Below are 17,816 nucleotides of genomic sequence, written 5' to 3' on the forward strand. Positions count from 1 at the left end.
CAAGCCCCTCTTTAGCCATTAATGCCGACATGCCACTCTTTAGATTACAGTCATTAATGCCGACAAGCCGCTCTTTAGACTACAGTCATTTAAGCCGACAAGCCACTCTTTAGATTACAGTCATTAATGCCGACAAGCCGCTCTTTAGACTACAGTCATTTAAGCCGACAAGCCCCTCTTTAGACTACAGTCATTAAGGCCGACAAGCCCCTCTTTAGACTACAGTCATTAAGGCCGACAAGCTCCTCTTTAGACTACAGCCATTAAGGCCGACAAGCCCCTCTTTAGACTACAGTCATTAAGGCCGACAAGCCCCTCTTTAGACTACAGTCATTAAGTCCGACAAGCCCCTCTTTAGACTACAGCCATTAATGCCGACAAGCCGCTCTTTAAACCACAGTCATTAATTCAGACAAGCCCCTCTTTAGACTACAGTCATTAAGGCCAACAAGCTCCTCTTTAGACTACAGCCATTAAGGCCGACAAACCCCTCTTTAGACTACAGTCATTAAGGCCGACAAGCCCCTCTTTAGACTACAGTCATTAAGGCCGACAAGTGCCCTCTTTAGACTACAGCCATTAATGCCGACAAGTCGCTCTTTATACTACAGTCATTAATTCAGACAAGCCCCTCTTTAGACTACAGTCATTAAGGCCAACAAGCCCCTCTTTAGACTACAGCCATTAAGGCCGACAAGCCCCTCTTTAGACTACAGTCATTAAGGCTGACAAGCCCCTCTTTAGACTAAAGTCATTAAGGCCGATAAGCCCCTCTTTAGACTATAGTCATTAAGGCTGACAAGCCCCTCTTTAGACTACAGTCATTAATGCCGATAAGCCCCTCTTAAGACCACAGTCATTATGGCCGACAAGCCCCTCTTTAGACTACAGTCATTATGGCCGACAAGGCCCTCTTTAGACTACAGTCATTAATACCGACAAGCCGCTCTTTAGACTACAGTCATTAATGCCGACAAGCCCCTCTTTAGCCATTAATGCCGACAAGCCACTCTTTAGACTACAGTCATTAATGCCGACAAGCCGCTCTTTAGACTACAGTCATTTAGGCCGACAAGCCCCTCTTTAGACTACAGTCATTAATGCAGACAAGCCGCTCTTTAGTCATTAATGCCGGCAAGCTGCTCTTTAGACTGCAGCCATTAATGCCAACATGCCCCTCTTTAGACTACAGTCATTAATGCCGACAAGCCCTTCTTTAGTCATTAATGCCGACAAGCCGCTCTTTAGACTACAGTCATTAATGCAGACAAGCCGCTCTTTAGTCATTAATGCCGACAAGCCGCTCTTTACACTATAGTCATTAAGGCTGACAAGCCCCTCTTTAGAATACAGTCATTAATGCCGATAAGCCCCTCTTTAGACCACAGTCATTATGGCCGACAAGCCCCTCTTTAGACTACAGTCATTATGGCCGACAAGCCCCTCTTTAGACTACAGTCATTTATGCCGACAAGCCCCTCTTTAGACTGCAGTCATTAATGCCGACAAGCCGCTCTTTAGACTACAGTCATTAATGCCGACAAGCCGCTCTTTAGACTACAGTCATTTAGGCCGACAAGCTCCTCTTTAGACTACAGTCATTAATGCAGACAAGCCGCTCTTTAGTCATTAATGCAGACAAGCTGCTCTTTAGACTACAGTCATTAATGCCGACAAGCCCCTCTTTAGACTACAGTCATTAATGCCGACAAGCCCTTCTTTAGTCATTAATGCCGACAAGCCGCTCTTTAGACTATAATCATTAAGGCTGACAAGCCCCTCTTTAGACTACAGTCATTAATGCCGATAAGCCCCTCTTTAGACCACAGTCATTATGGCCGACAAGCCCCTCTTTAGACTACAGTCATTATGGCCGACAAGCCCCTCTTTAGACTACAGTCATTTATGCCGACAAGCCCCTCTTTAGACTACATTCATTAATGCAGACAAGACGCTCTTTAGACTACAGTCATTAATGCCGACAAGCCCCTCTTTAGACTACAGTCATTAATGCCGACAAGCCCCTCTTTAGTCATTAATGCCGACAAGCCGCTCTTTAGACTACAGTCATTAATGCAGACAAGCCGCTCTTTAGTCATTAATGCCGACAAGCCGCTCTTTAGACTATAGTAATTAAGGCTGACAAGCCCCTCTTTAGACTACAGTCATTAATGCCGATAAGCCCCTCTTTAGACCACAGTCATTATGGCCGACAAGCTACCTCTTTAGACTACAGTCATTATGGCCGACAAGCCCCTCTTTAGACTACAGTCATTAAGGCCGACAAGCCCCTCTTTAGACTGCAGTCATTAATGCCGACAAGCCGCTCTTTAGACTACAGTCATTAATGCCGACAAGCCGCTCTTTAGACTACAGTCATTTAGGCCAACAAGCCCCTCTTTAGACTACAGTCATTAATGCAGACAAGCCGCTCTTTAGTCATTAATGCCGACAAGCCGCTCTCTAGACTACAGTCATTAATGCCGACAAGCCCCTCTTTAGACTACAGTCATTAATGCCTACAAGCCCTTCTTTAGTCATTAATGCCGACAAGCCGCTCTTTAGACTACAGTCATTAATGCCGACAAGCCGCTCTTTAGACTATAGTCATTAAGGCTGACAAGCCCCTCTTTAGACTACAGTCATTAATGCCGATAAGCCCCTCTTTAGACCACAGTCATTATGGCCGACAAGCCCCTCTTTAGACTACAGTCATTATGGCCGACAAGCCCCTCTTTAGACTACAGTCATTTATGCCGACAAGCCCCTCTTTAGACTACATTCATTAATGCAGACAAGCCGCTCTTTAGTCATTAATGCAGACAAGCTGCTCTTTAGACTACAGTCATTAATGCCGACAAGCCCCTCTTTAGACTACAGTCATTAATGCCGACAAGCCCTTCTTTAGTCATTAATGCCGACAAGCCGCTCTTTAGACTACAGTCATTAATGCAGACAAGCCGCTCTTTAGTCATTAATGCCGACAAGCCGCTCTTTAGACTATAGTAATTAAGGCTGACAAGCCCCTCTTTAGACTACAGTCATTAATGCCGATAAGCCCCTCTTTAGACCACAGTCATTATGGCCGACAAGCTACCTCTTTAGACTACAGTCATTATGGCCGACAAGCCCCTCTTTAGACTACAGTCATTAATGCCGACAAGCCGCTCTTTAGACTACAGTCATTAATGCAGACAAGCCGCTCTTTAGTCATTAATGCCGACAAGCCGCTCTTTAGACTATAGTAATTAAGGCTGACAAGCCCCTCTTTAGACTACAGTCATTAATGCCGATAAGCCCCTCTTTAGACCGCAGTCATTATGGCCGACAAGCTACCTCTTTAGACTACAGTCATTATGGCCGACAAGCCCCTCTTTAGACTACAGTCATTAAGGCCGACAAGCCCCTCTTTAGACTGCAGTCATTAATGCCGACAAGCCGCTCTTTAGACTACAGTCATTAATGCCGACAAGCCGCTCTTTAGACTACAGTCATTTAGGCCAACAAGCCCCTCTTTAGACTACAGTCATTAATGCAGACAAGCCGCTCTTTAGTCATTAATGCCGACAAGCCGCTCTCTAGACTACAGTCATTAATGCCGACAAGCCCCTCTTTAGACTACAGTCATTAATGCCTACAAGCCCTTCTTTAGTCATTAATGCCGACAAGCCGCTCTTTAGACTACAGTCATTTAGGCCGACAAGCCCCTCTTTAGACTACAGTCATTAATGCCGACAAGCCGCTCTTTAGACTACAGTCATTTAGGCCAACAAGCCCCTCTTTAGACTACAGTCATTAATGCAGACAAGCCGCTCTTTAGTCATTAATGCCGACAAGCCGCTCTCTAGACTACAGTCATTGATGCCGACAAGCCCCTCTTTAGACTACAGTCATTAATGCCGACAAGCCCTTCTTTAGTCATTAATGCCGACAAGCCGCTCTTTAGACTACAGTCATTTAGGCCGACAAGCCCCTCTTTAGACTACAGTCATTAATGCCGACAAGCCGCTCTTTAGACTACAGTCATTAATTCAGACAAGCCTGTCTTTAGACTACAGTCATTAAGGCCATCAAGCCCCTCTTTAGACTACAGTCATTATGGCCGACAAGCAAACCCCAGCAGGGGTGTGTGTAAAAGCATTTGTCCCCAGGAATACTGCCAGTAATGTGCACACAGCCTGGGTGTCGGGGTGACACCACAGCTAGCTTTTGGCAAATGGGTTCTAAAACTCCCTGTGACAGACATAATTGTCTGGATAACACTATGCACCGGCCATGGCACTGGAGTGCTGCAGCCCTGGAGATACTATTTGAAGATGCAGTTCCTGGGGCTCAACACCTGGCTGTGTCCTGTGCACCAGTAGAACAATGCACCCATACAAAGCAGTGATATCTGTAAGCTATTCCATGGCAGGATGGATGGATGGATGGATGGATGGATGGATGGATGGATGGATGGATGGATGGATGGATGGATGGATAGATAGATAGATGTTTGAGGTATATTCTGTATGTAGTGTTGGTACGTACTACATACAGAGAATACAAATATTTCAGTGGCTGGCAAATTTGGAACCCATTAATAAAATCTTGCATTTGCCCCTCCAGTACTTCCACCTTAAGAAACCACAAAAATAACAGACGGACAATCGCCATGTTCATTACATTTTATTACCATTTAAGCAGCATATGTACAATTATTGGCCACCAAACCAGTGAAGCCTTTACACTGTTCACAAATGTCAAACTGCTTCCATGAATTGAACGTGACAACTTCCCTCTGAAATCCATGACAGTAAATGGACATTTACTTGGATGACATTTCACCAAGAGAACTCTGGGTATTGTGCTGCTATTGTCAGCAACATTTACCATTTTCTTCCCAGACAGAAGTCTGAAACATTCCGGAGATAATTTTGTGCCATGTAATAAATGGAAAGCCAGTTTGGTCCCCAAGCATGTTATTGGCATATCGCCCATTCCGAAGCTGTAAAATAAATTAAAGTCTACAAAATATAATTCTTCAATACACCATTCAATAAGAAAAAATAAAAAAAATCCCACCCGCTAACACATTATGCAGTTTTGGAACTGCAAAATCTTGGACTCCTATATTGCCCCATAAAAATTAGACACACTCTAGTATGGCATGATTACCGTATTAACCAATTACATTGCATTACAGAGTTCTAGACTGTCTAACATTCACTGGGGCCTACTAAGATATAGAAGATGAAGCTTCAGCACACCAGCTTTTATGTAACTACTATTCTGATGATGCAAATGTAGATGACAGTTGGTCATCTACAAAAGAGAGATGTATTCCAGCCAGTATGAAACGTAGGTTGGTGAAACATATTAAAAGACATGTACTCTTGGCAACATGGGATGGATTGAAACATGGACTCTGCAACCAATGTCATAGTTAAATTCTGATTCAATCTTCTGAATAACACCAATTAATAAAGGGAAGATTTATCAAAGCTTGAAGAGAGATAACATACCAACCAATCAGCTCCTAACTGTCATGTTAAAGACTGTGTTTGAAAAATCACAGGAGCTGATTGGTTGGTACTTCATACCTCGCCACGTTATCTCTTTCCAAGCTTTGATAAATCTCCCCCTAAATAATTTGATTTTCAGTGCTAATACCACACTTTAAAATGTGTTTAGTATCTCATGATCACATGAAGACAAATTTTAGTTTAACACACCTTTGGGGCAGATGTACTAAGTTGGGGAGTGATAAAGTGGAGAGAGTTAAAGTATTGACCAATCAGCTTCTACGTTTCAAAAACAGTCTGTAACATGGCAGTTAGGAGCTGATTGGTTGATACTTTCTCTCTCTCCAAGGCTTCGTACGTCGCCCGTCTTGTGTCACAAGCCTCTCAGGACCAGGTTTGCATAAGTGGAAAAATAGAACCAGCGATGTCTCCATGACTGAAGATCAGTAGATTCATCAGTAGATAGAGAGAGGACACACTTATCAAAATGTATTCCCCAAAAATAACTGAGGTATAACTGAATGCAGGACATTATTTTTAACAGTCGTATCAACAGTTTTGGAAGAGAAAGGGATAATACACAAAGCATATTTCTAAACAAATTTCAATATGTCATGTAGAATATATAGCAATTCAGGTTATCTCACCAAGGTTTCTGGTTTTAGGAGAGGGTCACATGCATCCCCTAATGTTCTGTGAATAGGTCTTCCAGAAAAAGCTGTCACTGTCAGGCTGTCTGGATAAACAGCTTTTATCAGCGGGACTGCAACACTAAAAACCATCAGAGGTAGCCATGAAACCAGGTGGCCTCCAACCATTGCAGAATTTTTCAGGCAGGGGAGAACATCTGAGGTTCTCAAAGACTCATGCAACATTGTCAATTATTCAAGTTAAAGTAATAAAATGCATATAATGGTATAGCATATATCGTTTAGCATGTTAGTTGCTTTTGTGTGCATCTTGCATCTACTTGTCTTTCACTACACATCCTTATTAAGTAGTGTAGTAGTGTTCCTCACAGTGACTGCAGGTGAAGACACTTGGTGACCATGAGACTAATTCAGATCTGATCACTGCTATGCGTTTTCGCACAGTGAGCAATCAGGTCTGAACTGCGCATGTGCAGTGCCCGCAGTGCACCGGCGCATGGCAGAGATGCAATCGGCATCTCAGCCCAACGATTGCCTCTGCCTGAGGGGAGGGGGCGGGACGGCGGCGATGGGCTGCCATGTTGGGGGCGCGGTCCGGGCAACGCAGGACCATGCGGGGGAGGGGCGGGCCGCGGCGGCTGCGTCCCCCAGTATGTCTGTGAAAGTCATCGTAGATGTGCTAAATTTAGCACCTCTACGATCAAGTCTGAATTACCCCCTGTGTCTACATGTATATGACAACATTATAATGAAACAGTAACTATTATGTACTTTATTCTTGTTGGGGGGTTTTCGGAGCCATCTTGATTGAAGGGTTTCTGAGTAGGGAATCCTACGTACACCCGTATATAATTTTATTCTGAAAATGAACCCTGGATCCTACTCTCCTAAGGATTTTAGGACATTCCAAGTTACTCTTAGGAAAATGCCAGTGATTCTCGTCCTATGAAAGATTCTTGGCAGTAAGGTGCTGAGTAATAATTTAGGTTTCCTTCCAGTATTTGCCTAATTCTTATTAGATGTAGTGTTATATTTCATATGTCATTAATTATTTTTGTATTATGTCCCACATATATTTTCTATTTATCTTTCTTGAACTTGAAATTAATTCGTTTAAAGCTGAAAAAATGTGATTCTTGATATATCAGGACCTGGATTGCCCTTAAGAAACAAGTGTAATTTTTTGATTATAACATTAAGGGACTTATGCAGAGTTGAATGTACGCCGATTTCCAGAATGCATCTGTGCATGCTCCAAAACTTGCCACACACAAGTATTGCAATGTCCTCAGCATTTTGTTCTCAGCTACACTTACGACCGCTGAGGCAGAACTGACGGTTGTCTGTGAAGGGGTGTTCTCCTGTAGACAAAGCTCAGGTAGGGTGTGTCCACGCAAATGCATCCTATGCAGACATAGACACCAATGAATATACACCTTTTTGGAATTGTATCTTTTGCACCCAGCATTGGGTAAGTGCAAGAACTCTAGGACGATGACGACATGTAGCAAAGCAGGCGCCTATGCTTCACAAGCAGATGCAGGCACATCTTGAGATGTGTACAGGTCTGCATATGTGTGAATATACCTATTTATACCGCACAATGTTTTTTTGACCCCTGCATGCCAAATCTCTTTCTGACACCAATATTATGAAAATGGTTTGATATCGATGTGGTTCTGGTCCCCAAATTTTGTGCACAAGCCAAACGGATGGATCATTTTGTGACATTTGTAAATCATTCACAGATGACTATTAACTGCAGTTACATGCTAATTGGCCCCAAAGGCATGTGACTACTCAGCCCAAAAGTGTGTAGCTCAGTTGAAAGGTGTTCCTGTAATTTGCCCCCAGAAGAGCAGCCGGATTAGTCCATGTGTGGCCAGAGGTTCTAAAGCCAAGGTACTGGTCCTACAGAGAATAACTACATAGACAATCTCTGGCTGTCTCTGTGCATAGGCCAAGTGCTGAGGCAGGCACTGGGATCTATTTACTAAGCCTTGGATGGAGATAAAGTGGACGGAGATGAGGTACCAGCCAATCAGCTCCTAACTGTCATGTCACAGGCTGTGTTTGAAAATTGACAGATAGGAGCTGGTTGGTTGGGACTGTATCTCCAACCACTTTATCTCCATTCAAGGCTTAGTAAATAGATCCCTGTGTGTGTTCAAAGGGCAGAATAAGGGGGAGATGTATCAAAGCTTGGAAAGAGATAAAGTGGAGTGAGATAAAATATCAACCAATCAGCTTCTGTCATTTTTCAAACACAGTCTGTAAAAAATGACAGGACCTCATTGGTTGGTACTTTATCTCTCTCTAATCTCTGATACATCTCCCACTAAGTATTGTTGGAGCCCCCCACCCCACCCCCAAATTACCATATATGTAACATATTAAAGTACGTTTAATTGCTTTTCAAGATTTTATACATTATTAAGGTGCTATAATCCTTTTCTTCTTATACTGTTACATGTTAAAGTTGAACGTCGGCAATAAAAAATTATGAACGGGGATCATTGCTTTGTTCCTCATTGGAAAAGCGGAGGCTTTGATACCTCACAACACAATAACACTAAAACACTGCTACCTTTATATATTTGTTGTTCATGCTGCAGACTGCATCACATCCCCGCAAGTTAAATAAGTAAAATAGGGTTTACACACGACACAGAGATAATGATGCCAAATACTCAATCATTTACTAGCCATTCTGTCCTACAGATGAACAGTCTTCTTCTCAAGCAGGTCATCCCTCATGTACGACGGCTGAACAGAATCCCATCTCTTCGTTATCATCAGAGGAGCTCTCTGATTGGGCGAGCCTGAAGCTTTATATATATTATACAGTAGATGTTTAAGTCCAATGGGCATTTGACCCACCACCTAAAGCGCGAGCTGCAGCTTGGTCATATTTCTTTGATGCATGTTGTGATGACGGACTAACTCGTCTGACCGGGCAAACTTTTTCTGACAGCTGGGCCACCTGCAGCTGAAAGGCTTCTCACCTGTTAAAGTGAAAATATCCAGTTACCATGGAATTACACCTCTGTGGTTTGAGATGACTGAAACAAAGTTCTAACACTACACTTTTGAAACAAAATATTTGGCCAAGTACAAGGATGTAGCTGATTGGAATGGACTAATTACTTCAATTGTATTTGACTTTCAAACACTTCAAGCAGAAATTTTGCCAGCACATTTAGCGTGTCAAGTACCTAGGAACTAGTAATTGATATGTTCTCATGAATATTGTTTCAGCCAATAAAAAAGTTGCCCCATGTTTGTGTTTTTCCATCCAAAAGTTGACCCCTACATCTTGTGTATTATAAGAGAGCTTTACCTAAGACTAACATTACAATAAACCCCTTCCTTCTCACCACTCGTGATACTGGGGATCAGGAAACACTAAGCTTCATGTGTGCAGGACTGACACATCATCAATGGCTGAAATTCTTTCTGTACATTCCACACAAAACCTCACATATTTTGTCTCTGTTCACTTTCATATCCTCCTGCAACTTAGCCAACATTGGGGGTCATTCCGAGTTGTTCGCTCGTTGATGATTTTCGCAATGGCGCGATTAAGGCAAAAATGCGCATGGTGCGCATGCGCTAAGTATTTTAGCACAAAACTTAGTAGATTTACTCACGTCCTAACGAAGAATTTCCATCGTTGAAGTGATCGGAGTGTGATTGACAGGAAGTGGGTGTTTCTGGGCGGAAACTGGCTGTTTTCTGGGAGTGTGCGGAAAAACGCAGGCGTGCCAGAATAGAACGCGGGAGTGTCTGGAGAAACGGGGGAGTGGCTGACCGAACGCAGGGCGTGTTTGTGACGTCAAACCAGGAACGAAATGGGCTGAGCTGATCGCAATGTAGGAGTAAGTCTCGAGCTACTCAGAAACTGCTAAGAAATTTCTATTCGCAATTCTGATAATCTTTCGTTCGCAATTCTGCTAAGCTAAGATACACTCCCAGAGGGCGGCAGCCTAGCGTGTGCAGTGCTGCTAAAATCTGCTAGCGAGCGAACAACTCGGAATGACCCCCATTGTTGTCTGACCATATCATCATACAGTCCATTAAAAAAGACCCTTGCCAATCTGGCTGGACCATTATGCAACAGGTAGCACCTATCCTTGTGTATAAATGTGTATTTCCCTATAGGTTGTAAGCTTGGGAGCGGGGTCTTCCTACCTCTATGCCTGTCTGTTATTTCCCAGTTTTGTTTTATCACTGTTGTTTCACTTGTAAAGCTCAATGGAATATGCTGCGCTAAATTAGAATCTGTTAATAAATGATACATAAAGTACAAGTTTCAAAGTGAAATCTGGACGCTGAATGTTTGTGCCTTCAGCTGATTGGACTGCCATAGCGGACCAATCAGTTAAGTTTACACCATTGGATAATAGTCTTTTACAAGTGCACCTGATGGCACGTTTGTAGGTGCACTCCCAAAGGACACTTTGAACAACTAGTCCGGGAAAAACAAAGCACCCCTAAATATGTTGGACCGCAGGTCCAAATGGCAGGTCACATGATTGAAAACATCCCAGTCTTCCATACTGACATGTTAGTAGCATCCCCTTCATTCACTTAAACTTTAAATCTTACTCCGTGAGCTCTATTTATCAGATGGATCATAAGAGTTAAAAGTTAATGGGATAGTGTTTATTACTTTTATGTGTTTCAATGGTTTTTATTACATTGATCAATGGTTTTCCTGTATAATGCGCAAATGGAAAGTGGGGAGAACGTCCCACTATAAGAAGACAAAAAAAAAAAAGGCGGACATTTTACATCAACCTAATCTGAATGCTTGTAAAAAAAGAAAATAAAGTTGATTTGTGGGGGGGAAGAATGCTCTACAGACCCTAACTAACCAGCAGCTTCTCTATCTATTAAACCACATTGAAATACACAGGCTGTAGTCAGGATCCCGGAGGTCACCATCCCACCGGTCGCAATCTCGGTAGTGGCATCCCGACGGTCAAAATCCTGAAAAATCCTTGCAGGGAGAATTACAGGTAAATTTACTAAGGTGGGAGTTCTTTAAGTAAGAATCTGAATGCCCTGCACTACTGGGTGTGTTTTTGAACAATAAACTTGTTACACTAGACCACTTGGAATACCTTGGGATAAAAAAAAAAAAGTTAAAAATAAAACCCCATTAAATAGGTCCTCAGTAGAAGGTAAATTATTATACCCAAGACTATTTTTACATGAGAGTGATTTAGTCATTTGATTAAGTAATAAAACAGCAAAACCCAAATTTCGTAGCCAAGTTATTTCGATCTATAGAGCAGATGCTACTACTAAGACAAAACATCAACGAATAAATGTGAATAAAGGTTTACGCACTTGTTTTACCTGTATGAGTCCTGGTGTGTGTCTTCAGGTGGTCAGACCTGGAGAACTTTCTCTCACATGTTTTACACTGGAAGGGCTTAACGCCTGAGAACATGAAACAAAAAGACAGTTTCTAAAGAGGCTTTATAGTATACTATGTGTATTTCTGGTCCAGTTCTATGACCAACAGACCTGCAGTAAAATGGATAGAAGAGGTGTAACGACCGAATGTTATATGTGCTCAAAGCCATTTCTCTGCATGTGTCACATACAGAGACGGAGAGAGGTGCGGCCAGCTGAAAAGCCAGGTAAAAACGGGGAACAGGAAGGACACACTGAGGTTTGGAGATAACGCAGAAGAGGGAGATGTACATACTGTACTGTAAACTGGGGACTCTCCTATGGGAATTATCATGAGCTGGGGCTGGGGCACTATTCTGGGGCATACTGTACACATGGGGGCATTACTATGGGGAAATACTATGTACTTTATAAACTTCCAGACTTAGCGGGGGACATATCAAACCTTCCATAAAGGAGAAGTTGCCTGTAGCAACTAGTCATCTTCAAGTTATCATTTATGAAATATGTTCTATAAAATGAAATCTAGAATCTGATTGATTGCTATAGGCAACAACTCCACTTGTCCACTTTACAAGGGGCCTAATTCAGATCTGATCGAAAATTTGTTAGCTAATGGGCAAAACCAAGTTGCACTGCAGGTGGGGCAGATATAACATGTGCAGAGAGAGTTAGATTTGGGTGGGGTGTGTTCAAACTGAAATCTAAATTGCAGTGTAAAAAAAAAGGCAGCCAGTATTTACCCTGCACAGAAACAATATAACCCAAATCTAAATTTCTCTGCACGTGTTATATCTGCTCGCCCCCCTGCAGTGCAAATGGTTTTGCCCATTAGATAACAAATTTGCTGCTGCGATCAGATCTGAATTACCCCCAAGGTTTGATACATCCCCCTGCCTTATGCTGCTCTGTACCCACTAGTGTGTGTATATGTAATTTTACAAACCTGTGTGTCGTCTTTGGTGCCTTTTCAGTTGATCGGAACGAGAAAATCTCCTCTCACAGTCTTTGAAGTCACACTGATATGGTTTCTCACCTTAGGAGACAAGATGTATAATAGCTTGTGTTTAATGAATGATCCTGGGATGCGAGAAACTCATCAAATGTACTAAGATTCGATTTTGGAATCGATTTCAAAATCTAATTAGATGTTCGATTTTGACAAGTGATTTTGTGTTAGGTATCAGATGCAAGAAGCCGCTGTGGTTCCTTCAATTTTGCTTTTCATACATGGTGGGGCATCTGCGCTTCACAGAATCTGTTCTGTGCATATGCAGTATGGGTCCAGCATCGTCGCGTGCAGTGCCCCCCAAGCCGCAGCCTGTCATCGTTTGGGGGCGGGGAATCCAAAGACGCAGGAGCAATGTGCACTGCATCCATCTCTGAATGAGGCCCATAATTCCTACAACCATAGTGAACCACATGTTTGGGATGCTTATTATTAGAGAAATGCACAAATCCTGGATTTATTTTAACATTGATAAAAACATCTAAAATCATGTCACAAAGAGCTGGCCTGATTCATAGGGAGACGCTATGGCGATTGTGCATGTTGACATTGTGCAAAATTGTGCAAAGGTGGAGCAACTGCGTACACATTCCTAGCGCGCACACACTTCGATAATCAGCGGCACAATTAAATCAACTGCCACGCAGCATGGCAGCCTGGACAGAGATGCCAGACGCACGCTGCTTGAGTACGGATATGCAGGCGCACGCAGCAACACACCCCAAAAATGATAGCGACGCGTCTGCGTTTTTGACACCACTCCAGCATCAATGCCCACAAAACGGTGCCTTACTGTCAATCACTCTGCGTAAAGGTAAGCGCTGCAAGTGGCATCGCTATTATATCTTGGCGCATGCGCTTAATTGCAAAGGCAATGGCATAGCGCCCATCATCTCTACTTTTATAGGCATCACAATTAATTTCCAACCAATAGAATGTTGTATAGAAGCTAAAATCGCCTGTCTGCTAGTAATCTATTATTTTGGGGATTTGTAGTTACATTTTGTGTTCGATTTGTGTGCAATTTTCAATTGGAGTGTTCGTAAAACAGGGGATCCTATATTTGTCTATGTAAAAGCACCGCTGTTTTGCTGATATTCGCTTTTGAGTGAGATTTGGTTTTAAATTGGATTTTACATTCGATTTTGCCTTTAGTAAATCTCCAAATGCAAAATTGAATGCAAAATCATTTACAATTTTTTGTACTCCTTACATACATTTGATTGACTTATTACTGCGTACTGCGATATGCAGATGTGTTACTTATTGTGCAAACTCTGTGTTTCAATAAAGCTTTATTGAAAAAAAATTTAATGTAAAATCACCCAAAAAACTAAATTGAACATTAGTAAATATACCCCTTAATCTCTTATTTTTGTGATCTGCACAATAATTATGCTTACTATGAACGAGCAGTGATCATGTAAAGACCACCTCAGTAATCTGATTTTAATGGGCTATTACATAAAATGTACATCTCTGTATCTCTCCACAACATAAGATGCCCCAATGGATGAACTACACACATCCTGTATATGAACATATCAATGTGATTTTAAACGGGTGTGGTTCATCAAATCGACAGTGTCTAGGTCGACAATGTTTAGGTCGACCACTATAGGTCGACAGTCACTAGGTCGACATGGATGGAAGGTCGACAGGGTTTCTAGGTCGACATGTGCTAGGTCGACAGGTCTAAAGGTCGACATGAGGATTTTTTTATTTTTTGTGTGTCGTTTTCTTCGTAGAGTGACCGGGATCCCAAATTAGTGCACCGCGTCCCCTCGCATGGCTCGCTTCGCTCGCCATGCTTCGGGCATGGTGCCTTCGCTCCGCAACCGCTTCGCTCGGCACACTTTACCGTTCCAATCGTAGTCCACGTGGATCGTTAAGTATGAAAAAAAAAAAATGTGACAAACTCATGTCGACCTTTAGACCTGTCGACCTAGCACATGTCGACCTAGAAACACTATCGACCTTCCATCCATGTCGACCTAGTGACTGTCGACCTATAGTGGTCGACCTAAACATTGTCGACCTAGACACTTCAGACCGGATCCCTTTTAAACACCATAGACCCGGGCTGTAGTATGGGGGGTAATTCCAAGTTGATCGCAGCAGGAAATTTTTTAGCAGTTGGGCAAAACCATGTGCACTGCAGGGGGGCAGATATAACATGTGCAGAGAGAGATAGATTTGGGTGTGGTGAGTTCAATCTGCAATCTAAATTGCAGTGTAAAAATAAAGCAGCCAGTATTTACCCTGCACAGAAACAAAATAACCCACCCAAATCTAACTCTCTCTGCACATGTTATATCTGCCTCCCCTGCAGTGCCCATGGTTTTGCCCAACTGCTAAAAAAAAATCCTGCTGCGATCAACTTGGAATTACTCCCTATATTAGAAATATTGTGCTACCTGTGTGCTTTCTACTGTGCATCTGCAGGTGGGACAGCTTAAAGTATCTCTTGTTACATCCAGGGTATGCACACATGAAAGGCCGCTTCTCATTGGTTTCTGCTGCTGACCTGACGATAGCTGGGGTCACTCCAGGAACACGTCTGACATCCTACGAGAATATAAATATATGTATAAATGCTTGTTGTTGAATTATATACAAAATCATCATTTAACACAGTGACAGTAATTGGTGTCTATCCATTAACAGAGAACAAGGGTAAATAGTCATTCCATTGCTGGTAGTAACACAGACGCAGTGCTTAAGGCACCCCAGCAGTCCAGGTTTTAAGGATATCCATGCTTGGCCACAGGTGACTTATGCCCTCATTCCGAGTTGATCGCTCGCTAGCTACTTTTAGCAGCCGTGCAAACGCATAGTCGCCGCCCACGGGGGAGTGTATTTTCGCTTTGCAAGAGTGTGAACGCCTGTGCAGCCGAGCGGTACAAAAACATTTTGGGCAAAACAAGACCAGCCCTGTAGTTACTTTTCTGTGCGATGATTGCTGAAATGAAGGTCCCGGAATTGACGTCAGATACCCGCCCTGCAAACGCCTGGACACGCCTGCGTTTTTCCAAACACTCCCAGAAAACGGTCAGTTGACACCAATAAACGGCTTCTTCCTGTCAATCTCCTTGCGATCGGCTGTGCAAATGGAATCGTCGCTAGAAGCAGTGCAAAACACTGATGCTCTTTGTACCCGTACGCCACACGTGCGCATTGCAGCCCATATGCATGCGTAGTTTTGCTGTTTTTTTAAATGATCGCTATGCAGTGAACAACGGCAGCTAGCGATCAACTCGGAATGAGGGCCTTACTTAGCACCTCAGTCTATTTGATTTAACCACCTGTGCTGAGCCATGGATGTACCTAAAACCTGGACCGTTGGGGTGCTTTGAGGACTGCATATGATAACCTCTGTCCTAGGCTGTTGATGCAAACACAACGGTTACTGAATATGCCTCAGTTAGTCTAAAAGGTTGTGGATAAGCAGGGGAACGTCCTAATCAGCCATGACTGTTCCTACAGCGTGATTTGGATAGATGCATTCATTTGCACGTATGCAGCATCTCTGTGGATGGACCTCACCTATCCATAGGCTTGGACAGTTACCTGTCATCAGTGCACCGTAGCATCAGCCCTTTCCTTGATGCATCAGTCTGAAAACAGGTGAAATTGCTGGCAGGCCCTCACTGTACTCTGCATACATCTGAACGCCCTGCTACAGCCCATTGATCAGTTTCCCACAGTTGCGCACACTTGGTTCTAGAGGGTGCGCAGTGTGAAAACGCACAAGATCCATCCTGAAACGTACTGTGTTCATGTCTGAATTACCCCCTGCCTTGATAATGCTCTGAAGCTGGAGACATGACTTCACCCCATGTTGGGCTTTTTGTGACCAAGACCCCTGCCTCCTATATCTTACCGTTATCCTGGCCACAATTATCTGGAACAAATAGTACATTACCTAAACCTGAGACCAAAGAAAGCTATTTCTGTATGGAAATTGGAAACAGGTGTTTACATACTACTGATTGGGGATATGGGCATAATTCAGACCTGATCGCTAGCAGGCGATTTTTGCAGCGCTGCGATCAGATAGTCGCCGCCTACAGGGGGAGTGTATTTTGGCTGTGCAAGTGTGCAAACACATGTATAGCAGAGCTATACAAACAGATCTTGTGCTGTCTCTGCGCAGCCCAGGACTTACTCAGCCGCTGCGATCACATCAGCCTGTTCGGGACCGGAATTGACGTCAGGAACCCGCCCTGCAAACGCTTGGACACGTCTGCGTTTTTCCAACCACTCCCAGAAAATGGTCAGATGCCACCCACAAACGCCCTCTTCCTGTCAATCTCCTTGTGAATGCCAGTGCGGATGGATTCTTCGCACAAACCCATCACTGAGCGGCGATCCGCTTTGTACCCGTGCAACGCTCCTGTGCATTGTGGTGCATGCGCAGTTTAGACCTGATTGCCCCCTGTACGAAAACGAAGCCTAGCGATCAGGTCATCCCCCATTGTTTTGCCCAACTGCTAACAAATTTGCTGCTGCAATCAACTCTGAATTGTCCCCATAGAGCGCCCAATCACAAGGTGTTATTTGCACACACATTTGTAAACTTTAACAATTATATTAAGGATCTAATTCAGATTATTTTTGATTAGCTTATGCTTGTAGTAATATACTGTAGTATAAGTGCTGTGTTCATATCAGGACAATTCATCTCTTAGTTAAAGCTGATTGCACCAGCTCATTATGGCCAAGATTTATAAAGCATTGGAGAGTGATAAATAGCACGGTGATAAGGTACCAACCAACCAGCTCCTATCTTTCATGTTACAGGCTGTTTGAAAAATGACAGTTAGGAGCTGATTGGTTAGCATTTTATCACCGTGCAATTTACCACTCTCCGAGGCTTAATAAATCTGGGCCAAATATGCTGAGTGCTGAAGTCTATAGTAGAGTCCACAATTTACCTTCACCAATCAGCCTGCTAGTATTTGCTAGTGATGTAATGTCACTGTAGCTTGTTTACATTGTCACAGATTGAAGATAATTCTCTACCCTGCTGTTTGTCCTGCTTATTGGGGATTGCCGGCTCCCGGCACACAGCATCCTGACAGTCAGAATACCAGCAGCGGAATCCTGACTGTCACAATGGCGATGGATCCCAGTGAGTATGTAACCCTAACCCTAACCCACCTGTGGTGGTGGTGCAGTGGCAAACGCAGGATTTGCATGGGGGGGTTTCCAGAACTGGGTGGAGCC

At 43.3% G+C, this 17,816-nt stretch overlaps 1 protein-coding gene across 5 annotated transcripts in view; it reads right to left on the bottom strand.

Annotated features, from left to right (window-relative positions):
* Nucleotides 1–4,653: 4,653 nt before the first annotated feature.
* WT1 (WT1 transcription factor) overlaps nucleotides 4,654–17,816 on the bottom strand; it is a 69,259-nt gene continuing 56,096 nt past the window's right edge. For 3 of the 5 annotated variants that reach the window (XM_063944466.1, XM_063944464.1, XM_063944467.1), the window contains 4 exons: nucleotides 15,005–15,155; nucleotides 12,525–12,614; nucleotides 11,510–11,602; nucleotides 4,654–9,159 (listed from right to left, as the gene is read on the bottom strand). In XM_063944466.1, the coding sequence (XP_063800536.1) occupies nucleotides 9,038–9,159; nucleotides 11,510–11,602; nucleotides 12,525–12,614; nucleotides 15,005–15,155 (456 nt within the window). In that variant the 3' untranslated portion in view covers nucleotides 4,654–9,037. Of the gene's footprint in view, nucleotides 9,160–11,509; nucleotides 11,603–12,524; nucleotides 12,615–15,004; nucleotides 15,156–17,524; nucleotides 17,639–17,816 lie in introns of those variants that run through there. The other 2 variants (XM_063944468.1, XM_063944465.1) reach the window with 2 other exon arrangements.

This window comes from Pseudophryne corroboree, chromosome 11 (assembly GCF_028390025.1).
Source record: "Pseudophryne corroboree isolate aPseCor3 chromosome 11, aPseCor3.hap2, whole genome shotgun sequence".
In the NCBI taxonomy this organism is placed as follows: domain Eukaryota; kingdom Metazoa; phylum Chordata; class Amphibia; order Anura; family Myobatrachidae; genus Pseudophryne; species Pseudophryne corroboree.